The 24,254-nt window shown below is 44.7% G+C and overlaps 3 protein-coding genes across 19 annotated transcripts in view; 2 read left to right on the forward strand and 1 right to left on the reverse strand.

Moving 5' to 3' along the window:
* Positions 1–5,408, forward strand: part of PLCB4 (phospholipase C beta 4) — a 231,450-nt gene extending 226,042 nt beyond the window's left edge. For 11 of the 13 annotated variants that reach the window (XM_072035240.1, XM_072035243.1, XM_072035238.1 and 8 more), the window contains 2 exons: positions 688–724; positions 3,489–5,408. In XM_072035240.1, coding sequence (XP_071891341.1) covers positions 688–724; positions 3,489–3,577 — 126 coding nt within the window. In that variant the 3' untranslated portion in view covers positions 3,578–5,408. The remainder of the gene's footprint in view (positions 1–687; positions 725–3,488) is intronic. The other 2 variants (XM_072035236.1, XM_072035244.1) reach the window with 1 other exon arrangement.
* A 1,447-nt stretch (positions 5,409–6,855) lies between these two features.
* Positions 6,856–19,422, forward strand: LAMP5 (lysosomal associated membrane protein family member 5). The gene is made up of 7 exons (XM_038176943.2): positions 6,856–7,016; positions 8,888–8,972; positions 9,237–9,409; positions 9,555–9,686; positions 9,772–9,877; positions 11,319–11,507; positions 18,199–19,422. Exons 2-7 carry the CDS (start codon positions 8,933–8,935, stop codon positions 18,375–18,377), a joined length of 819 nt encoding a protein of 272 aa, XP_038032871.1. The 5' UTR covers positions 6,856–7,016; positions 8,888–8,932; the 3' UTR covers positions 18,378–19,422.
* A 2,437-nt stretch (positions 19,423–21,859) lies between these two features.
* The window catches only part of PAK5 (p21 (RAC1) activated kinase 5), an 80,003-nt gene continuing 77,608 nt past the window's right edge, over positions 21,860–24,254 (reverse strand). For all 5 annotated transcript variants that reach the window (XM_027455566.3, XM_072035252.1, XM_038176938.2 and 2 more), the window contains one exon: positions 21,860–24,146. In XM_027455566.3, the coding sequence (XP_027311367.2) occupies positions 23,991–24,146 (156 nt within the window). In that variant the 3' untranslated portion in view covers positions 21,860–23,990. The remainder of the gene's footprint in view (positions 24,147–24,254) is intronic.

Consider the following 24,254-nt stretch of genomic DNA (forward strand, 5'->3'; position numbering starts at 1 on the left):
GATAGGCTGCTGGGAAATAATTGTGGATCATTAAAGGAGTCACCTCTTTCAGCAATTAGATTCTTCCCTCACCTGGCTGGGGTTACAGCCTCCACTGCTCAGAGGCAATACCAGCCTACATGAGCTTGCTCATATGCCATTTCAGTGCAGGTCAGCCCACATCATCAGTGATGAAATGGAGGAAAATCATTCAGGTTCTGTCAGGTTATCACTTTGTGGGGGCATGTGGAGGCCTCTACCACAGGCAGTCCTTAACAGCTTTTTAACCCACTTGATTTAATCATCAGAAAATATACTTCCACACGTGCTGTCCTGACCACTTCCTTTCAGTCCCTAAAGTGCACTAATGCATACCCAAGGTCTGGTTTCATTGCTATATGCATTGATGTGTGAAAGCTAATTGGATCAAAATAAAGGTGGTATTTGTTTAATGCACATTTCAAAATGGTTTTTGTTTTTGTTTTTTTTTCTGATCAAATGGGTGAAGAAACTTTTCATATAAATATAGAATGTAAAAAGTAGAAATATGGGTGGAAACAGCCTTCAGTACAAACTGTTATAATTTAAATTTTTGTTTTATGTATGTTTTCCTTGCATTAATTTTTTAGTCTCACTTCAGTTTTCATTCATTTAATTTGTTTCTCCTTGTATTACTCAATTTTGACATTATTATTTTTGTACAAACAGCTTTTGAAATCCTGTCATGCAGTGTCTCAAACACAAGGTAGGATGGACGTATAATAAGCAAACTCTTATTTCAGTGTGCTTTCCTTCTAAATTTATCATTATCATTGGAGCCTTCCTTGTAAATGCAACCACTGGGAAGTACCATTGACATAGTGAACACAATGTTAATCTTTTTTGCACACAAGTATTTGAGCCTAACAGTACTTTGTGCTTTAGCATCTCCAATTCAGATGCATACGAACAATGATGTAAATAGGAAATATTTAGAGATTAACTTGTATTGTACGTTACCTGTTGTTACTGAAAGATACGTTCAGAGTTCTAAACTGTCTGCAAAAAGTGTCTATTGCTTGAAGAAAACTATTTTAGTGTTAACATACATATGCTTAACTGGTAATGCTGATAGACAGACAAAGAATATTCACATATATTAGTAAGGTAATAAAATAAGAAATTCCACACTAAAAATAGCAAAGCATAAAATAGATTGCTAGAAATAGCTTTTTAGTGTTTGAAGAAGAGGCTTCCAGCACTTCAAAATTCACTTTAAAATCCAGTGCATTACAAAGTATGGTAATTATACTGTGTGGCTGTGCTGCTGTAGCTTCCTAAATAATCATTACTCACAAGAAATCTCTATTAACCCTTGTCTTTCCAAGGGAAATAGTTGTAGGCTTGAACATTCAGTTTTACAGTATTGCCTGACCTGAATTATTTTCTTGAATTGATAACATACTCACATATTGCACCACACTTTTGCAACATGTATTTACAGACATCTAATGAGGAAAAAACATTTATCATTAGGCTAGGGGAGGGAAAAAAAAAAAAAAAATCTTCATTTAATGTATATGGTTCTTAGCCTGTCTCAGATTTCACTAGAGAGCAAGCATCTTGCAAGCAGGGTCCATTAACTGCCACTAACTTCACAGATTCACTATAGCTTTAGCACTGCCTTCCAGAAAGCTCGTCACATTGTGTCTGTGTGTGCATGTCAGAATGCACTGTCTGAACTGGCCTCGGAGTAGCAAAAATGGACATCGTGATCCTATGCTAATGTGTTCTTTGAAACCAGGTTATCTCTAAAATAATTCTGTACGCTATACACTGGCATGCGGAATATTTATAGGACACTATATGCCAGTAGTTAAGTCACAAGTCGAAAACGTAAAATGGATGAGTCACTAAAAAACAAACAGAGTTTTAGCTGGAATTGCACTTCACACACAGGCAAAATCCAGCCAACATTTCAGAAGAGGTTGTACATATTTATTTATTTATTATGTTTTCACATTTCCATGTTAAAATTATTTCTTCATTACTTTCAAGCTTTTAACTCATTTAAATGGAGAGCACTGATTAATTTTTAATCATATTTATGACAGTTTCTTTGCTATTATCATAATTCCTTTTTTTCCCCAAGATGGTAATGATGATGATTGTGAAAGTACAGGGCTAGGTTTTTCAAGAAGGCATGTATATCACATCTGTACAAACCCACATTTACCTTGCAAAATGGATAGCTGTGCATCTCATTACTTTAGATCTACATCTGCCCATGTTCACATATATGTCTCTGTATGTCCAGAATAGGTGACTACTTAAGCAGGAGTTTGTATATCAAATTTCCCTGTCAAAGCAACATTTACAACTTTCTGAGGAAGAGTTCACATAAATCAAGTTCAGTAGCCATTCTTCCCTGCCTAGAAGATACAAAGGAGGTACACTGAAGAAAGGATTAGCTTGGTTTTCCTCTTCCTAAACTTGTCCTAATCCTCAGAGGTTTGGTTGTAAAGATAGCTTGCCCTCTGGGTCAAGTTATTCAGAGTCCTTTGGGCTATGGATTTAAATAACTTCACAGATTGAGAATCGTCACAGAAAATGAAGAGATGGTGACTCCCAGTTCTTTCAAACTACAGAGTTTCAACCAAAGTGCAATTTATAATCTGTGGCTGAGCCACAGGAGAAGTAAGCATGTACAAGTATGTATGTGTGATGGAGAGAAAGAGAATTTTAAAAGCTCCCTCTAAGCAGAGGATTCCCAGGCCAGATAATATTTTTATACAGTGCTTTAACCCTTCTTGCAAAGCCTGAGGCATACAGAGTTATATTGCAAGATCTGGCATAAATTCGGTGCTGTATTCTGCACAATGCAGTTGGATGCAGTTTCAGGTGGATTCAATCTGTGTAATCCTATGGAGGACATGTAGCAGTAGTCTAATCTTGAGGTGAAATAGTTCACATCTGTAATAATAAAATACAAGATCTCAAGGCCAGATAAAGATTATTTAACAACAACAAAAAAAGACAAACTATATAACATACAGCGAGAAAGATGTTACAGATTTTCATCATTGTCTTTACGGAAAGAAATCGGTCCAGATCATAAATTAACTCTGAACATTTCAGGAACTAAAAAGTATATTGCAGTACTCTTACAGCAGTGATTGACCATACATTCCCAAAGACATTTCTTATCAGGAGAAACAGTAGAATCAGCATCTGAATAGTTTACTTCCCTAAAATTGGTGCTTTTGCATTTTACTGTGTGTTTCTTCAGAAATTCAACCCATGAATCTTGGAATAAAATCAAAAATATTTTCCTAGAATTTGTAGACATGAGAATTACAGCTGATTTTGAAAACATAATGACATGGTGGGAGGGGGGAGAGACATAATGTTATTACATGTATCTTCAGTGTGTTTTGCCTGTATTTTACCCAGATGCTATCATATAAAATGTGCATCATTCTGAACACAAGGTCTGATGCAGTGCTTCATGTGGTTATTTTGGATTGCAGGCAAAGGAGATGCAGCAGATGGTGAAGCTGGAAGCAGAGATGGATCGCAGGCCAGCAACAGTGGTCTAAAGCCTCAACATGTAAATTGAAGTTGGAGAACACAGCATCCTTAAAATGAGAGCAAAATTCAAAATACTATTGCTGAGGTTGAAAAGTGGGCTTTTTCCTAGTCTCCCCCCCCCCCCTTTTTTTTTTTTGATATATAGAAAATGTAGCTATGGACCACCAAGTCTTAAGGTTTGCATTGTTTCTTTTTAACACTGAGCACTGATTTCCTTTGTTGGGTTTCCATAATAAGAATTTCCTTGGTTCAGGAAAACACTAATCAGAAGATGAAGACAGTTTCTAAATGCAGTCCGTAATTCCTTTCTATATCTCCACAGGCAGACTGCCTGTATCAATTACACAATCAGAGCCTTGAAATACAACAGATATTTTTAACATTATCTCAAATGGCAACAAATCCATAGTCAAATCAGGTTACCTACTATTTGTGTTCTCATGTGTGATGTATTGTGTAGAAAGCTCATGCTGCCAAACCACAACAAGTAACATGTCAGCTGCTCAGCACCTACTGTCACTGAGCCCACTGAACTGGATTTTTAGCTAGGTCACTGTAATAATAATCCCAATCAAGTCAGTAAGGAGTAGAATTGGGGCAATTTTTAATTTATATTTCAAAATATTTTTCAGGCAGCAGACAGTAAACAGCTGAACATTGTATATGGTTGAAAGTACAATATGTACAAAGTCATCTGTCAAATTCATCAACTGTAACAGTAACTTCACAGGATGTTTCTGCAGTCCAATGATGTAATTCACAAGTGCCATATCAACTCCATCATGTCTGAAAAAAAGCCGATATCCTGTGAAAGTTACTGCAATGGTTAACATGAGGGAAATACAGTGTATTTGTGCCAAACTTGCTCAGTGCTCTAAGGGATTATGTATTAGGCACTTTAAGAAAAGTTTACATCATATGTTGCTTGTACAGATATTGCATTTTGATCCTGTTGCTGCAGATCCCAGATATTACAGTTCATTGTAACTTAAAGATTGTTTAAATGGCTTTTGGCAAAAAGTTTGTAACTGTGAAAATGTAAAAAGTATTTATACACTTCAGAATCACAACATTGTAGAAAAATTCACATAGATGTTGCCACATGATAAAACTAGTAAACAGAAATGCTAAGAGTATGTTTGCATGTGATACAAATGCTAATAAGACTGTAATGCCTACTATATGACCACAGTCATTCTTTTAGCCAGTAAATACTGAATAAATGTATGGCACAGAATATTGTTTGATTAATTACAGACTTTTAGCATAACAAGGTCTCTCTATATATGTGTGTATATTAATTACGTGGGCATTCTTGATACTTCAAGTAAAAGAAAAGTACATAACTAATTTAATTTTACACAAAAGTATTTATGCAGATTTTCAGAATTTCATATCAGGAATAACCTTTTTATGTCCATTAGATACAAAAACAATTTGCTAATGTGTTAATTTGCATGTTTCCGAAGCTTGCTGTAGTTATATTGCAAAACAATGCATGTAAGCATTCCGCTTGGAATTTGTCCATGCTGCCAATTCAAAGATGACTGCATGGAAAAATGGTAGTTTAGAACGAATCAGATTCCTGATTTCAATGTACTAAGCACCGATTACTTTGTTGTATATGCCTGTACAAATGAATTCTACATATTCCTATAAACAAAATAAATGAAGAGATAATTATGTTATTGTTGGTCCTGAGATGAAACTTTCAACTTCTCTAATAAAAAACTTAAAATTCAAAACGTGTAGTGACCATAGTGGATTGTAGGGTGGTGTTGTTATTGCCTATGATTTTTTAATAAGATGTATTTCCTGTAAGAATGTGTATAGTGTAAATATATTTATATCATAGCTTATTTATTCAAACGAGTCTTATTTCTTTCAAGTGGTTGAAGAACTGTGCAGCGTTGGTCTTTGCAGTACTACAGAACAGCCTGAGTACAGCGTAGCAGCACTACATTGAGAATCCAAGAACCCGAGTACAGAATAGCAGAGAACACAGCTGAGACAGAGGTCAGTGAAGTAGTTAGGTGTTTAAGGCAGGATTTAAACAAACTTGTGATGACAATTCGGAATTCCCATTCTGATGCACTTAACCTGTGGAGGCACCTCCAGCTCCTTATGCTCTGTAATATTTTAAAGACAGGTTGTGTGCACACGCACTGAACCACCGCACTGGGAGCAGCTGTCCCTGCTCTCTGAGCTTGGCTGGTCCTCTTCCCAAGTGCTGCAGGGAGCTGCAAGCAGCAGCATTTTTAGAGCACACTGGAAAGGATCTGGCAGCTTGAAAAATGTGGTGAATTTTACGTTATTTTTGTAATAAAAGTATCTTCTAAAATACACCTACTGGAGACAGTGCTGTTGAGCTGGAATTTAATACTGATGCCTACTACTGTGGTTTCTAGACAGTGAGAAGAAAATGACAGACCAGGTATGGAGGGAACTGGATGGTGAACAACTGAACATTACTAGCCTGAACGTTACCAGTTTTCTAAGGCTCAGTTACAGCCTAGCTGAAAATCACTGTTCTAGCTGTTAAAGAACTAGCTGCAAATGGAGGACCTGGGTTCAGTTCACTTCCCTCTCTGAGGAAAATCAAATCTCCCTGTCAAAATTCTCTGACAAATATCATACACATCAGGGGATTAGCTGGTTTTGGAGGGGAAAAAAACCTGTCCACAGCCTCCTTGTGAGTCTGTGCTCACTGCTCAGCCAGGAGTGAGACATTGATCGAGTCCGAGAGAAAACGTGCTGCTGTGAAACCGCAGAGCTGGGTAGCCTCTGTGTTCAGGCTCTGCTCCCAGAACTGCTGCGTATTTCATCCACTGACAATTTAGCATAAAATGCAGACAGTAATTTGAAATTAAGTGATGAATTTTGTCAGCTAAGTATTTTGAAATACTGTTTAAGTAGTATTTGATTCAAAAATTATTTGAAATTTGGCTGCTAATGAAACGAGGTAAGAATTTCTATTGAGATAAAATAGGCTAATCAATTTGAACATTGATACTGAGCTGAAGCAGTTTAAAATGTCACTCTCCACTGGGGTGATGGATTCCACTTCACTGAAATTTTATCCAGGGAAGCAGTAGATTCTCCCTCACTTAATTTCTTCAGATAAATTCAGCGCAGCTGTGATGGGGAGGGTTGTGACACCCTGGTTGCACAGGCAGCCACTTGTTCTTTCACTTCCACTGTCTCGTGGGTTGATCATTAGCTCACCTGTGTCCAGCTGAGGTCTGTTTAACCCATCCCGCTTGAGTGCAAAGTGCGCTGCCAGTTACGAGATACAGCTGGGGGGCTGAACTCCTTGCAGGCTCCACGTGCTGTTGCCCACTGGCTGCCAGTGGCAGGCAGACACATCCCGGAGCTGCTCGGCCAGAAATCCCAGCTCGCAGGAACGCACCAGCGGCAGTGCTGCAGCCCCGCTGTCACCGTGCTGTGCACTCCCTGCAAGGAGGCTGGTAAGAGCAACTGCTGGCTGGTAGTTGGGAGGTAGTGGCAGGAGGCTTAGCCTTCAGAGATGCACGGGCTCTCTCCCCACCTGCGGGTAAGAGCAGGTTGCAGAGGCTGGGCTGGCTCCAGGTGGTCCATTAGCACAAATCAGGCCTGGTCACAGCCCTTCAGCTCAGCTGATGCTGCACTGGCTCCCTCAGGTTAGAGCTCTGCTCACTTCATGTTTCGGGGCTTTCTTGGTGTGAGGAAACTTTAACCCTTTCCCTTTTCACCATGTAAAGCAGCATAAACCCTGCATAAACCCTGCTCAGCAGGCTAGAAATAAGGGCGATGCTGAAGCTGCAGGATTTTGTTCTGTGCAGCTGGCAGGTGCAGGGAGAATGCGGTTCTGCGCCGTGGGGCTTGGGGCTGCAGTCAGCCTCCTGTCCCTGGCACAGCTGCTCTCACTCCGCTGCTCCCTGTGCTTCCCTCCCACGCAGGCTGGGTACAGGGGCAGCTGCTCGGCATTATATATTTATTTGGAGGCTTAGAAGCTACCTAGAAACCTAAGGAATATTTGGAAATAAGGAGGGGGCTAGAGGATGAAACAGGGACTAGGAAAGCACTGCAATCTTCAGTGAAAGGCCTGAACTCACTGGGGAAATAGTCTGGTGCAGTCAGAGGGGCTCACATAGGAGGTAATGGCTTTTTGCTTTAAATAGTCCATTGCGACTGTTATCCATGGGTTAGTCTTGTATCACTACTGACACAGATCTGGCTCTATTTTGAGGGGCAGGAATGAGTCCTTATTCTGAAACAAGATGGAGGGGAAAAGGCCAGAATGTGGTATTTACTGCATACAGTGAGCAGGAAAGGAATTTGACAGAACAGTTACAAAACTGAAAGCAAACAAACAAACAGAAGAAATCAATGTGTTCCTTCAGTAACTTTTATTTTTGAAGAGCTATTTCCCAGCAAGACAACCATTCTCTGCAGGTGTGCCCTGGCAGGGAAAGGGCAACTTCCCAGAAGCAGCAGCCTGCAATCAAAACTCCCCTTGTAGTACCTTGCTTGGCAAAGCTCTGGACTGTTTCCCCCAAACTCCTTTTCCTGAATTAGAAAATTGAATTATTAGTGAATCCTTGTAAGGCCACGAGCTCCAAATAGCTGCTGTCCCTTCGGCATTTCACAGAAAAAGAATATCCTTAGGCTCCAATTCCCTGCTACAACTGAGCTGCTCTTGGGACTCTTCTTTCTCCTCGGGGCTGCAAATATTTGGACGTGCTCTTTTTTTCCTACCTGGTGTTGAAGGCCCCCAAAAGCTCTTGGGGAGAGGCAGAAAACCCCCAAAATCTTACAGTCGCATAGGCGAGCGACAGGGAAAGGCGAAAAACGCCGGGAGAGCCGGCTGCTCTGGGGTGGAGAGGGAGCCTACAGCAGGCTGCGGGCTCTGCTTCTTGCCTTGCGGCCCCAAAGCAGCTGCCCGCGTCTCCCCAAATGAACGCGCTAAGCAGCCGCTTGCTTTCGACCGAAATTCCGGGCATCGAGGCCAGCCTTCCTCCCACTTAGCGCCGGGGGCTCGCCCGGGCAGGGCTGGGAGCCCCGGGGGATCCCCGGGCAGGGCAGGGCAGGGCAGGGGGACCCCAGCCCTCCTCCCCGTGTGCGCCCCGTCCCTCGGCGGGGCCGCCTCCAGCAGCTCCGCGGCATCTCCCCTGCTGCTCCTCCTCCTCCTCCTCCCCACACACCCACACACTCTTCCCCGTCCCTCCTCCCCGGCACTCCGCAGCGGAGTGCTTTTGCAGCCTGTGCAGCTCCTGCGAGAGGAGGTGTTTCAGCTTTTTCAACAATAATTAGTGGTATTTTCTCCTTTTTTTCCCTTCTTTTCTCCATCCCTCCGGAGCGGACCCTCCCGGAGCAGCAGCAGCCGCCGGGCCGAGCAGGGAGGATGGCCGGGGGGCGCCTCCCGGGGCTGCTCTTCATCTTGCGTGAGTACCGCGGCCATGGGTCGCGACACCCCCCCGGGACCTCGCTGTCGCGACACGGAACCCTGTCGCGATGTGGCCGGCAACGAGACAGACCCGGCGCTGCTCGAGCCCCGGGGCTGCTTCACCCGCCGCGGGCTGCCCCGTCGCTACTGCCCGCTCTGTCGCGACATGGGGCGCCCCGTCGCGACTGGGGGCCTTAGTCCCGGGGCCGGGCTGGGGGGTGCCGAGGGGTGCTGCCGCCGCTCAGCGCCCCTCTGCCTGCAGACGCCGCGGCTCGTCTGGCTGCCGAGCAAGAAGTTGAAAACCTGTCCGGGCTCTCCCCTAACCCCGAAAAGGACATTTTCGTCGTGCGGGAAAACAGGACGACGTGCCTGATGGCGGAATTCGCCGCCAAGTTCCTCGTCCCTTACGACGTGTGGGCCAGCAACTACGTGGATGTGAGTGGGGCCGGGGGGGCTGGAGGGGGGCGCTTTGCCCACGCCGGCCGGGCTGTGGGGCGGCCGAGCGGGTTGTAGGGCGGCCGAGCGGGTTGTAGGGCGGCCGGCCGGGCTCGCCCCGCTCAGCCCCGCTCCCCGCTCGTAGCTGATCACGGAGCAAGCCGACATCCCGCTGTCGCGGGGCGCCGAGATGAAGGGCAAGTGCGGCACCAACGAGTCGGAGCTGGAGATCTCGTGGCTGGAGCAAGCGTACACCCTCAAACTCTTCTTCCTGAAGGTACGGGGCTGGGACCGGGGGCCGGGATGCGCGGCCGTGCTGCCGGCTCCTGACCGCCGCCGTGTCCCCCCCCCCCACCCCGCAGGAGGGGCACAACACGTCCCGGGGCCAGGAGGCTTTCTGGAGGCTCGGCCGGATCCAGTTCGCCTACGACACCTCCGAGCGCACCTACTTCAAGGACGCCGTCAGCCGTAAGAGCCCCGGTCGCGATTTGAAAGCACAGCCCCGGGGGGATTCCCGGAGTGGCGATTTTAAAGCGCGTCCTCGGGGGATGCCCAGCGTCGGGGCAGCCAAACGCAATTTAACGGGGAAAACCCCAACCCTACACCCGCCCGACAGACTGGGACCGGGTGCCGTTTTTAAACCCTATGTTCATTTTATTTTTTTTCCTCCCCTTTTTATTCTTTATTCGTGTTCTTAGTGACCGCAGCTGCCGCGGGGGGGGGGAGCGCCCAAGCTCTGCCCGGTGCTGCGCTGCCCCAGCCCCTCCGGGGGACCCGGGAGGCAGCGGGACGGGCTCTGTCTGCCCTGAGCTCTGTCTGGCTCCTGTCCTGCGGGACAGCACCTTAATGGCATCCAAAGTTAATTATTTCCTCAGTCCTGACCATGGCTGAATAGGTGGAAAAGCAGCGGGCCCCTGTGGGAACGATGAGATGGACATCAGTACCCCTACGCGCCTCCACACCCAACAGCTCCATTTCTCACTGGCTTTCCTTTCTTTTGGCTTCCATTTTCTTACCTTGTTTTTGGTCAGAAATGAGTTGCCTTGCATTGAAATTTAAAATGCTGTCATTTGCAATTTTTTTTTGTCAGCGAGATTTTCAAACTCCAGCGAATGGTGCCTTACCAGCTTATGGCATAGGGCTCGCTGGATGTGGAGCTGTTTTTCCACCCCTACAGTTTGTGTCCCCAAAACGTGGTGGTGGCTCTGCCTCATCACCCTCTGCAATCGCAAAACGCTGATTGCCTTTCTGTGCTGCCAGAGGGGAACAAAGGGCTGCAGATGAGCCGAGGGTGGAAGGCATCCCTCATTCCACCTTGCTGAGCTGCCTTCTGCCTTCATTTATGAAACAACTTGATATAACGAGAAAATATTTTTTTTACAATCTATACTTGGGTGAAATGACCGTGTTTTGTTTTTGAGAAGGGTGTTAGGGCCTATTTTGCTCTGCGGTAAGATCCTCAAATCACAGCGCTCCTTCCACCTCAATTCAGGGCCAAAGCACAGCCCCAAGAATTGCTCTTTCCCAAACATAGGGAGTATGAGCGCAGTCTGAGGCTGCACAGACAACAATAGACACCATTCCTCTGGCTTTATGGGCTTCAAGTCCTGTGTCAGGAGCGTAGGTGGAAGCAGCAGAGCCAGCTTTCCCCTTTGTGCCGGCAGGACCGCGCACTGCAGCCGTCCTTCCCCAATTGCGGGCTGGTGACCCCACTGCGGGTGCTGTCCTGGCTATGTGGGGGTGTCACACAGAGAGCACGATGCCACCCCAGGAGAAACTGCTGCTTTGAGAGCACTGGAGCGTGTAGCCACTGTGCTGCATACCCCATGTCCAATTTGTTTGGTTAATAAAGTCACATCAGGCCCCCTGAGACAGGGCTTGACCTTGGCTGTTTCTGCCCCTTGGCCAGCCGGGAAGCACACAGCCAACTCGCACCGGCTCTCTGCCCTGGTCACCCCAGCTGGGAAATCCTACGAGTGCCAGGCACAGCAGACCATCTCCCTTATCTCCAGCGACCACCAGAAGTCTGTGCAGCTTTTGCTGTCTGAAGTCCGCATCCAGCCCTTCGACATCACTGCAGATTTTGTCTTCAGTGAAGGTAAGGCACCGGGTGAAGGCATGTTCTGCATCCCTAACACGCTACCACTGCCGCAGCCTTTGGGGACATCATTTGCTCAAGGAATTTGGGTCCCACCTTTATCACAGCACCATCTCCTCCCTCCAGTGAGTTTTGAATGCTCCCTGAAGTCCTTCCGATCCCTTCCCTGTCTCCATGGTTTCCAAAGCCTTTATGAGCTTAGCCCAGCTGTTATTTGGTCACAATGCGTGCTGTCATTGCATGTAGGTTGGCTTCTGTAAGGCCTTATCTGGCTGGGTTGCCAGCAAGCAATGGTGCTGCCTGGTCTCCAGAGAGCCCTGCAGGTAGGAGCATCTCCTCAGCATCACCAAAGGTGCTTTTGGGGCAGCTCCAGGGGCTTTTTAGGGCCACTGCATGTTGAGGAAGGATTGGTACTGTAGTGGAAGGAAATACTTGTGATGCACATTGCTCGCTTCAGCTCAATTAATGCTCTTTGCAAGGGTGAAAGAAGTGTAAAACAGACTTCATCAAGCGACCATTAGGTGCTCCTCTCTACGTGTATGTTCTTGATTTAGGCAAGATGTTTTGGGGAGGTTGGTAGTTGGGGACATCTGCATGGGGAGCTGCCCATAGCATGGGGAGAAGGAGGGTGGCAGGAACAGGATGAAGGCAGTGGCTCAGCAGCAGAAGGCTGTGAAGTTTTAGTCCTTGACAGGATGAGCTGCCTGCCTTGTGGTTTACCCTTAGGGGTTGTGATGGGGTAGGGATGTCCCTGGAGCCAGACTGTGGGTCTGCTGCCGGGTGCAGAGAGGGGATGACAAACCCTGGCAGTGACTGAAGTCCTGGGGTGCTGCTGTCATCGGTGTTACGCTGAAGCTGCCCAGGGGAGGAAAACAGCCTTTCTCAGTCAAGTCTGTAAATGTGAGCTGGAACCACAGAGGAAGCCAAGGGTGGAAAGAAAATGACTGGAAGCCTTGTCTGGGGCAGCTGGGTGTGTGGGGCACCTCATATGCCAAACATGGGGGACGCTGTCCCTCCTCTCAGGTTTCTTAAATGTTAATCAAGGGTAAAAGAAAAAAGTGAGTTAACACATGCTGTTTGAATCACAGGATCTCACTGAAGTCAGTAATATCACCAGGGGGCAAATTCCTGCAGGTTCTGCTTTCCTTTGTCCTGAGGAAGGCACGAGCTCCTCCTGCCCCACTGCCACCTGCCTTTTCCATCAGGTTGAATGAGCGTGTGGAAGCACATGCACCTCAGTTAGGGCTTTGACACACGTCCCCTCTTTATACTGCTGCTTTAGCAAAGTGGTTAACTCCATGATTATAATAAGTTGCAAATAAAATATATAATAGCCAGATCTTTTAATAATCTGCTAGAAGGTGGTGGTGTTATTTTCAAGACCAGCATTAAAAACATGGGGCTTTATTATTTTGCATGTAGGAAATATTTTAGAACACAATAAAAACCCATCACTGACTACAGAGCCGAGCACTTACACTCATGACTCACATTCCTCTCGCTGATGTAGTAAATACTTGCTATTGTGTATGCTGGCTCTGGCAGAGCTCCGCACAGCTGAATTACTCATGGCGAGGCCAGTGTTGTATGGAGTAGGTTTTATTGTGGGCACAAATAAATCTGTTTTTCATAGAAGTAATATCACATTTTGCATAGGTTGCAGGGAGAAAAATACAAAACTTCATAGTCTCCTCTCATTTTGGGTGGCAAATCTTCATCTCCTCCCTCTTCCTGGGGCTCCAGGCTCCCTGCATTCAGGGAGCCTTGGAGGACTTTTAAAATACGCAAGTCTGGACTCACGCTTAGCTGCTGTGTATGTGTGCTACCAGACTTGTGAGGTCTGATAGCTCCCACTTGAAACAAGTCAGGGTTCATTGCCAACAGGGACTGCATCCTTTTTTCATGATACCCTGCTTTGGTATCAGGCTATAAATTACTTGTTTTTCTTTGTTGGAGTTTTTTTTATTTTTTTAATTTTTTTTTGACCAAGGACACAAAGAAACCCTGGTTGGTTTAGCAATTGTTGAATGCAGGGGGGCAATTCCTCCTTCTGAGGAAAGCACGATTTCTGTCTTTGTCAAGCTTTCTGGTTTGTTGCTGTTGCTCTTGTTACTAACTTACTTCTTGTTATTTAATTCTGCTGGAAGTTAAATAGCAAAGAGCACCCACCTGGAGACGATGGCTAGAAGTGCCTGAGAGCAGTCATTTAAAGCAGCAAAGCTTCAAACACGGGCTCTGCTGCTTCTCCCAGTGGCACGTCCCCACCAGCCCTGCGGACCGGCGTGTGCTCGGCACATGCATGGCAAAACATGCTCCTTTGTGGGGTCTGAGAATCACTGCCAGTCTTAAATTACAGTAATTAGCCTTCTCCTTTTTGGTTCATTAATTTCCCATTAGGTAAAATTCCTATTAATTATGAGCAAGCTACAGAACATTTTAAAATATTTTAGAATAGAGAAAGAGACCTGCTAGAGCAGAGGAATCACTGAGACACGGGAGGGTCAGGCTCTTTTGCCACAAAGTAATGGTGGGGAAAGGTTTCGTCATTAGACCTGACACTGTCCTACCTGGAAGAGATTGAAGAACCTGGGGGGAGTGAGTAGACTGCTTTTGTTTTCTGAATGCTTAAATCCAAGTGTTAGAATATCTTTTCTTGAAGACAACCAACTGGCACACAGGCATATAAATATGCGTATTTATTTTCCTTTTTCAATACAAAAGCAGCAGAAATTATTCAGAATTTGGGATTTTTTTTTTTTTTTAATGGAAAATGTGTACATTTATCAGTTAAAAGACCAGCGAAAAGACAGACAAATCAAGAGGGTGAGAGGAGAATATTTAAATTGGAGAGAGAACCCACAACAATTGCCGGTTCTTTTGATCTTCATAAAAATCATACAAAATGCCGATACATGGGGATGCGAAAGGAGAGGATTAGGGGCTGGGATCCCAGGAGTTCTCACCTCCCTCTGAACCACCCCAAACAAGGGCCGCGTTTTCTCCGGGCTTCTCAGCACCAAGCAGCTCCTCTCTTCAAGGTGTGTGGCCACATTTAAAAAGCAGCCAACCTTTTTTTTATTTTTTCTTTTTTCTTTTCTAAACCAATCACTTCTAAAAACCCGTCTCAAAAATCCATCCTGTCATGCCAGACGCTCCTGGGCTGTTTTTCCATCCATTTAACAGCCCTTGCACCAGTTCTCAGGCTTGCAGTCGTGACTGCGGGAAACCACTGTCGCTTTTCTCTTTTTTTTTTTTTCTCTCTCTCTCTTTTTTTTTTTTTCCTTTTCTTCCTTGCTACTATTTGTTCTGCTTAAACAAGAAAATGGGCCTGTTGGGTGGTTTCGTAGCCTAGTACTGAAATTGGACGAGCACTCACCATAGAAACCGTGGCGGTACGTGAGGCTCGGTGCCTCGCGGTGCCAGAGGAGGCACAGCACAAAGGGAGCGCACCTGAACGCCTCCTTTGTCATCCACCCACCGTCTCCGAAGTGGGGTCATGCTGTGGGGTGGCTCAGCCTGACCCCGCAGGGCTTGGGGTGCAGTCAAACTGCCAGCCTGGCCCCAGCTGCTCATGCAGAGAAAAGTCACCAGGGACCCTTTGCGCTTCGCGGATCCCAGGGTAGGGCCCAGTAGTTGGGGCAGATGCTGAGATCTCTGTCACCTGAAGCAAAATCTCTGGGAAAGCTTGCTGGAGAGGGCTGTTTTCCCGCAGAAGCCATCAGTTTGTCATATCTGTGTCCGTTCCCAGCGTGACCGTGTTTCATTTGCTGTGCGTTGAGCAGCCTGCCCATGGTTGAGCAGGTTGGATGTCTGAGTGGGGGTCTGTCTTAGACTTCATGTAAACCCCCTTCTCTTCCCACTCCCCCTTTCCATTTTCCTTCCCTGATAGAGCAGGAATAATGCGCGCTACCTACCTGCCCACGGTGCTGTGGACCTCTGTGCCTACAGTGCTTTAAATTCTTGGGATGAGCAATGCTATGTGGATCCTAAAGGAGATTGCCATAAATGTGCAAATATTTTTGTTTGCTGTAAAGTGAATGTAACATTCATACAATGTTAAAATACAAACCTCTTTCCCTGAGCCAGCAGCATCTGGAGTGCCTGAGCTCCCTGACAGATGGGTTTGTGCTGAGCGCTCGCAGGCACCTCCCCGCCAGGTCCCCCACGGCCCCAGCCCCGCTCCCCCAGCGCTCCCTGCAGAGCGGGGATGTTGGTGACCAGCTGAAAGGAGCAAAGGGCTGCGCTGGGGGAGGAGGAGGATGTTGTAAGGCCAGAGGCAGCTGCTGCTCACGGCTGCCTTCGCTGCTGGGGCAGAGCACTTTCTGGCCAGGGAACACAGCAGTGTCCGGCTGCACGGTTTGGGGTGTGCTGCTGGAGACTGCTACCTTAGCTTTGATTTTTTTTTTTTCCTATGGGCTATTTTTTTTTTCTTTTAATCCTATTTAAAAAGTGTCAGGATAAAGAGCTCTGTACTGTGGTTGCTTGCAAGAATTGACACCTTTTTGAGTTGTGACTCAGACACTTAAATACAGCTGTGGCTTTCTGTGGATGCTGGAGTTTTGGCCACATCTTCTGTGTAATCTATTGCTCTGCAGTCTGTTTACTTGGCAAAAGATGGGAATTCAAATACTGCAAGCAGGCGCTTTAGAGTCGGGTTAGTCCTCTGCATCACAGCACTGGTGCTTTCAGCTTTGCCTTCTCTGGCTACAGACCCTCGCATGCACCCCATTCCCCTAAAAGTGCTGCATTGCTCATGTTTAAGTAAATGTGCATGGGCAACCCAGCCCTGTTTGAGCACAGGTGAATGTCCTCAGCTGGCTTTACACCAGGCTTGTCTCAATACTCCATAGGATTTAAGCTTAGCTGCTTTCCAAGCTGCTGCTTTGTGCCCAGACGCAGTCAGAAGTCGGGGTGCTGGGGCACCCCTGGCCCCGCAGCGCTGCCCCACGTGGCTTTTCCCGCAGCCAGGACCAGGCACAGCAGCCTGTGCTGTGCGTCTGCCTCTCCGCTGCACCTCCGGTCAGGCCTTAGCATCCTAAACTGGGAAGAATTCCGTAAAGCTCTGGAAATCTGATTTGGGGAGCTAAATAATAACCAGGGTAGCTTTTTTTGTTCGTCTTTCTTGTTAATACAAACAAACAAAACCCCTGCATTGCAGCAACTGCTGAATCGCCTGTAACAGACCTGGTGATTAATCACTCCTCTGGTGAAACAGTGAGCAACTGGAACTGAAAAGGACATTTCTTTTGTTAGACTACGTTTCACTTTGGCTTTTTTGTTTCACTTCATTTGTGGCTGGAAACGTTTCCTAACGCATGGCTGCCAGCCTGCTGCTGGGAGGGGGGCGGCACAGCTCCCGGCGGTGCAGGGAGCGCTGGCGATACGGATACGTCCCTGCTGTCACCTCCTGCCTGGGCGCAGGGGTTTTTCCTGCCTTTTTTCACATTCTGCTAGATTTGCAGTGCGTTTGCTTTCACAGCAATTCCAGGTCTCTGTGTTCTGCAATCAGCTGCCTGGGAAACCCATCTGGATGGTCTTTAGCGATGGGAGGAAGTAGTGGTGCCCTTTGTATGTGCTTGTCTAATGTTTTTTTTTTTTTTTTTTTTTTTTTTTTTGTTGTTGTTGTTTTTTTTTGTTGTTTTTTTTTGTTTTTAATGAAAATTACTGCTCTTTTCCTTGTTTTCAGTAGGATTCTGGCACTGTGAAGAAGACAGTCCAGGGGCCAGAGCACTCTACCTTCTGTACCCATAGGTTTATTTTTCAGCGTTGCCATTTTTCTTTCTGGTTTGCCTGTCCATCAACATGGATAAGCAAGGTTTCTGTGGAGAAAAAAAAAGTAAATTGAGATCTTGTCTATCACCTGTAAGACCGTGGCAGTGTAAGGGAGCTGAACAGGAATTACCAGGGTAGTGCATTTCCTATCTTTGGTGGCCACGTATTTGCAAGCTAAATAGAGAAGTGTTTTCCCATTGCAGCTGTGGTTATTTTCTGACAGATTATTGGACTATGGTAAGGATTCACAGGCCAGAGAAGAAGCCACTGGGGATGCTCTCAGTGCTTCTGCTCATCCTTTGCTATATTTGACAAACAAGAGGGGGTGCTGGGATGTTGTTTGCCCACAAACACAGACGTGCTTTGCCAGAGCTGGCACGCTGCCCTTGGGCAGCTCGAAGGGAAGGGGAAATTCCTGTTGGACCTCTGTCAGCCTGCAAATAGAGGGGAAAAGCCCTTTTAACGATGAGGGTTGCTCTGATTAAATACTTACTGATATTGCTGTTTCATGATATCATATTTATAGTCTCTAAATAAACAGAGCATCTCTTCAGCCACGGTCAGGAGGCTTGTTCTTTCACTGCCTTGTTCTCAGTGTCAGTGCTATTGGTGTGGCACAGAGGACAGAAGACTAACTTATGGGCCTGAAAGTCTATTTTTCCACCATATTGGCTGGCTTGATGGAAGATGTTCACCCTCCCTCCAAGCCCTGCACAGTGACTGTGATTTGAGTCTCCTCCAAAGCAATTGATTTTCTCCCCAGCACGCTGACGACTGTTGCTGTCTCTCTTGGTTTGTCCAGGACAGTTTCTCCAGGGATGATGTTAGTTTGGTGCAGCAGCAGGTGTTAATATATGCTGTGTCTCACTTGTTTCTCCATCTCCTTTTCTCTTTTTTTTTTTTTTTTTTTTCCACCCAGAACACAAGTGCCCAGTGGACCAGAGGGAGCAGTTAGAAGAAACCCTGCCTCTGATTTTGGGCCTGGTACTGGGGTTGGTTATCGTGATAACCCTCTGCGTTTACCATATCCACCACAAGCTCACGGCCAACCAAGTGCAAATTCCTCGTGACAGATCTCAGTACAAACACATGGGATAGGTGACAGGACCAAGCAGCCCGAATATTTATCAGGTAGACAAAGCAAAAGCACTTTTTTCTATGGGAGACGAAAGATTATAGGGGGAACAAGATGGTATTCACAACACCTAACCAAAGGTATTTTGGTATTTCATGGAGGCACGAGTTAAGATCACGCTTTATTGCAGTCAGTGCAGACACACAGCTTTCTCCATAAGATGAGGGCACATCTGACACTAGGAGTCTGTCTGTGGCACTAGGTGCTCTGAATACCTTCTTAATCAGCCAGGACGATCACCTGGAAACAGAAATACTTCACATGTCAAAGTCTAACACGGGGGGCAAAATGAACAGTTTTTTTTTTCTTTTTTCTTCTTTCTGTTTTTTTGTTCCTGAAGGGACTCTTACCTCCTTGATGCACTGCTCTTGGCGCGTGTTCAAACTCTGTGTTGGTGTGCCTCCAGCAAGCATGGCTGGGGGTTCAGGGCCATTGCATAGACTTCATTAAGGTCCGTCCTCTGAGAAAGGACACAAACCACATTCCTGGTATTTGCACTCATGTTAAGGAAAGCATGAAAGAGGTACAGGTTTGTTTTGGAAAAAAGTTCAGACCAGGTCCTCAAGCTGGAATAAGCTGGAGTAACTCCAGCAGAGCAGATTGCAGCCAGCTGAGGAACTGACCCCATGCTTGAGGTGGAGTGAAGAAAGTTTGTTTTTGCTTCCTGAGCCACATCTGAGTTAAACTTAATTAAAAAAAAAAAGAAAAAAAGAAAAAAAAGTATTGATATACAAATTATAAAGTGCCATGCTACTGCAAGTCAACTGAGAAATGCTTCTGGCTGGGCATCCTGCACGTTTTGTGATTGTTGTTGAGATGTTACATTGCTACCTGCAACTGATATTTTCACAATGAAACAAACAAAAAAGAAAACAGAAATGTTCAAGTTACTATGCAGATTATTCAGGTATAATCTAATGTAACACAAAAAATATAAGGAAACCCTTGAAATTTATCCTTAAATGTAGACCATTTTTAAAATGAATTAAAACATGCACATATATAGTACTTGATTTGCCTTCTTATTTTGAAATGATGTAACGCCTTTTGTTAACCGTGATATCTGGCGGGGCTGGTGTAACAACAAGGGTCTGAAGGGTTGCTTTTAAGTGTAGCATTTAATTCTAGCAGAATTTTTGATGCAGATGGTTTGGTGAAAATACTCCGTGTTGGCTTGGCATTCTGTGATTTGTTGGCAGTTTCTAATATTGTTCTAATCTCTCAGTCGTGTCTTTTTTGTCTGTTGTGGGCATGGCCATTTTCACTCGGGTGCCATCCAGTTTCTGCTGAAACCTTTGACTTCCCTTGGCTTTGGTGTTACTGCAGCAAGAGTTAGCCCAGTCCTTGTCTTAGTCGAGGGTATGGAAAATACTTTGTTCTTCTTGAAGTAATTTGAGCCAAGCAGGGATTCATACAGCCTGTCCCCCTTCAGCTTAAAACAGGGTAATAAGCCAAGAAAATAGTGTTTTCGGAGTTGAAGCTGTTACCTGTGCTTATACATACTTAGAGCAAACGTGTGCACTTAGGGTTTGTTTTTCAGCTACGCAGCAACGGTAAAATTAAAGCAGAATTAAATTACATTGAGGAACTGGCCCTGCACTGAAGAGAAAGAGCAATGGTCTACCTGTCTGCGCTGTTCTGCACCCGTGTATCAGTAGCAGCAGCCGTACGTGCAGAGATTTGGCTGGTAAGGCAAAAAAACAACGTGGGGGTGGAGACTTGTCCTGTGCTCAGCCAGAGCTGTTGGCATTTTGGAGCATGTGATGCCAGGTTGGTGGACTTACGATTTGACAGGGAAGATGGTTTGAAGGTTTACGTGAAAAAAACCACCCATACTTAAAATGCTGGAAGAAAACCCCTTTGAATCTTTCAATTCAAACCGTATTTTTGCTAATAGTTAATTGCTGATTTTGAATTTTCCATCAACTTAAGCTCACCAAACTTACATTTTTGAAACATTAATTATGAGGGGTTAAAAAAGCTGTCCAACTTCTCCTTCTGCCCATCAAACTACAGCAATATCTGGAGGATGGCAGCACTTTGTGATTTCATTTATATATATATATTTTACATTTAATTTCATATTTAGCTTTTATTCATAAATAGCTTATGGACTTGGTGCTTAGGGACATGGTTTAGTGGGTGCCATTGGTAGTAGGGTGATGGTTGGATTAGATGATCTTAGATGATCTTAGAGGTCTTTTCCTAATGATTTTGTGATTCTGTGATCATGAGCTAGCTGCAGGCTCGAACACACTTTGCTTTATGGATGTTTATGAACACACTGGTACAACGTTGAGTAAATACAAGAAACTTATCAAGCTACTAAGCTCTATGAGGACCTGTAATAATTAAGCACTTACTAAAGCAGCTGTTAATGACTTGCAAAGGACTTATGAATAGAACTTTAATTATAATTTTCTGATGTATTGCTGAGGAAGGGAGTTACATTGCCAATAAACGCCCTGGCCTCTGCTATTGCAATTATGTAAGTATTTGCAAATTGTTTAAGAACTGGTGAACTGAAGAAAAAAACATCATTTGTTAGTGACAACAGGAGCCCAAGGTAAATGGACATGATTATGCCCGGCTTGTTTGACTGGCTCTGGCTTTATTGGAGGGACCGTGGGTGAAATGTCCAAAGTAAAGTTTTTTTTTTTGTTGTTTTGTTTTTCAATGAATGATGTATTTTGAGACATTTACTGATGTCATTAACCAAAAGCATATGGCCTAATACTAAATCTCATTTGTAAGACTTAAAGAGAGCAAGTAAGAGCACAGATATTCATTAGCTGACTGATGCTGCTACTGAGGAGCCCGAGTAATGCTTTTAATAGGTAAGTAAGTGCGCTGAATGATTATGAGCCAAAAATTAAGGCCATGTAAGGAAAAAGGAAAGGATTGTTTTAGGGGACAGGGGAACGAAGGTAGAAATGTTTTGATTGGTATGGTCTTTCTGGAGTACTTCATATACAAAGCAGTGTGGGTGTGCTAATCACTTCTCCCAGGTCAGGGATTTTTGCAAAGGCTGCTGAGATGCATTTGCATCATTATTTATTGTCATTATTTTTCCTTTTTTTTTTTTTTTAATAATTTATTTAGGGTATTTAGATCATAGGCCACATGTTTTTTCTGCACCCTATTGCACTGCACACCCTAAGCCTTTGCACTTTCCTCCCTGAGGCAATTTAAAGATGAATTTTTTCTTTCAGTCATGTGGAGGCTCTTTTTCAAACATTATGCCTCTTCCAACTTGCTGTTCCTTGTTTGCTGAGATACGTAAGTTAAATAAGATACATATATTTTATGTATTTTTATTTTATATATATATATTGTGTGTATGTATATACAAGGAACCTCTTTTTTCTTGTTATTGTCTTGGCCAAATGTTATGTGTTGGAACACAATTTAGAAAACAGAAACACGGTACGGAGAACAACCACACTGAAAACAAAATTATTTATTCATTTATTTAACTTGCATGTGCATTTGTCTCACCAGTAGCTGGTGTTCACAAAAAAAAAGAAAAAAAACCTTTGAAACTGACAAAGCTTTCAGTAAACTTGATGAACACTGTTTGAAGTATCTAATGATAAGAAAGTTGCAGAAAATTCTCCACTTGTACAGTCTAAAATGTGCTAATTATTAAAGAGAAAAACCCATCAACCCCGTTTTTATTCAAAGATGGTTAAAAAAGTTTAGTTTTGTGTCTAGTATTACAGTTTCACTTGTATGCCATTGCCTTTACTGGTGCAGCCTTTTTTCCTGAGTTGTCAAGACTACAAAATGCAAACACTTTAAAACTCAGTAGGAGCCCTCATTCTCTCTGCTGGGTTTCCACAGGTCTGTACCAGCAGAGCATGTTTGTGGCAGGGCAGAGGCTCAGCTAAACACGTTTTCATTAGAAGGGTCTTGAAATGTGCAAACAGGGTTAAGAAGAGAATGCAGTGGGGGGTGAGATGCACACACATAAGAACATTTATTCAATGTTCAAGTTCATGGTTCTCTCCCCTTCTCTGTTTTATTTTTTTTGTTTGTTTGTTTGTTTTTGTTTTTTTAAATTTACTCTCCCTTCACATGTCACTTTTTAAAGGACACTACGAAAAGAGCTTCTTTACTATTGGCAAGTCTTTTGTCTGGGAGGAAGATCTTTAAGAAACAGCTCCTGCCAGGTTTAGATGTTTGGTTATAATTTGCTACAATAAATAACAATTAATATATTCACTATGAAATTTCTGTAATAAGAAATAAGATAACTGTGTCTTCACAAAACTGGCTTTGTGTTTCTTAACGGTATCATAAAATGAGGTCAGTAAAAAAAAATTGGAAAAACATGGCTTTCATACTATACATAATTAAAAAGAACTAATTAATAAATAAATTTAATTTATCATTGAAATAATTATGAAGCACTTCTAAAAATTTTAAAGGCAAATCTATTTAGGCCTACAGTTAACATGCAAATTCATCCAACAAGTAACACAAAAATGTACCGCAGTAGTCAACTGTTGTATCAACATTCAAAAAGGTCTAGACAGCAGCACAACTTCTTCTATATGGCAAACATCTCATAATGTATTACAAAGGTCTCTTCCCAACCTGGAGAACACCTTTGTCAACTTCCAGAGCATGACATAACTAACAGATATTTTTGCAATAACAAAACTGACATTGCAGCAGCGTAAAGTGAAGGGAGCGCCATGTTTTTAGATGACCCTTGAGCAAAGGTACAGCTGATGCGTTAGCTTCCACCGCTGGAGGGAGGAGGGAGGCCCTGACGACTTGCAGTGTGCAGCAGAAGCTCTGACTGCAACCACGTAAGCAGAAGCCCTGAGAGGGCAAGCACCCAACGTGAGTGCTCTGACAGTATTGGTAGCGTCGGCTCCCGTCGCTCTTCAGGCTGCTGTGACAGTGGGATGAGTGCTCTCATAACCCCAATGGAAAATCTGCCAAAATTTCTTCCTTTCTAAAGGACATTTTTTTTTCCCATATTCAAAAGGGTTAAAAAAGTAGGAAACTTTATCTTCTCAAATTCTTGCTAAGTTACACTTATAACTTCAACTAGCACAACAGTTACATGACAAAGTACTGCAAATTATCAAAAGTACTGTACAGAAAATTACAAATTCATTTCAAAATACATTACGCTGCTATGACTGAGATTAAAAAGTGCTTTTTTTTTGCCAGAAAAATGTTCTTCTGAAATAGAAGTGCCGTAGCCTTTCCTTCTGCACTGAAAGTCTGGTGTTTCGCTCTGGTTGTGCTATCCACTGTTAATTACCTTTTCCACCTTGTTTGCATTTGGCGCCTTCTGCCTGGATGGCCAAGATGAGAGTGCAGCCATGGTCTGTGGCAGAGCATGGCTATGCAGGTGGTGGCTAGGATTGCCCCCGAGTCCTTTGCAGCCCCAGGAAGCTCTCCCTTGTTTTTTTAATGCACCGCGTTATTTCCACGGGGTGGGTTTTCCTTCACAAGGTTTCGCTCGCCTTTTCCCGTGGCTCCCATGCAACCACTGGGAATCCTGCACGGCCCTTACCTGGCCTCTGCACCAGCCTCCTCCCAAAACGTCACCAGGTTCAGCGGTGTCTGTGCTGCCTCATGAGGGGCACGATGCAAGAAGGGGGCCCAGCCAGTTTGAGGAACGGGTGTCTCAACAGTTCCTGTGCTGTGGCTCTCTGCGAGGGCTCCCGCACCAGCATCAAGTCCAAGAAGCCCCGGAGGACGGAGGAGACCTGCAACACCATGCTGGCATTAGGGGCAGACAAAGAGAAGCGGTTCCAGCCTACGCTGGGTCTTTGCATGCTATTTTCTTGGGAAGACAAAGGGCACTGTGAGCTGTC

This window comes from Anas platyrhynchos, chromosome 3, assembly GCF_047663525.1.
Source record: "Anas platyrhynchos isolate ZD024472 breed Pekin duck chromosome 3, IASCAAS_PekinDuck_T2T, whole genome shotgun sequence".
NCBI classification, from domain to species: domain Eukaryota; kingdom Metazoa; phylum Chordata; class Aves; order Anseriformes; family Anatidae; genus Anas; species Anas platyrhynchos.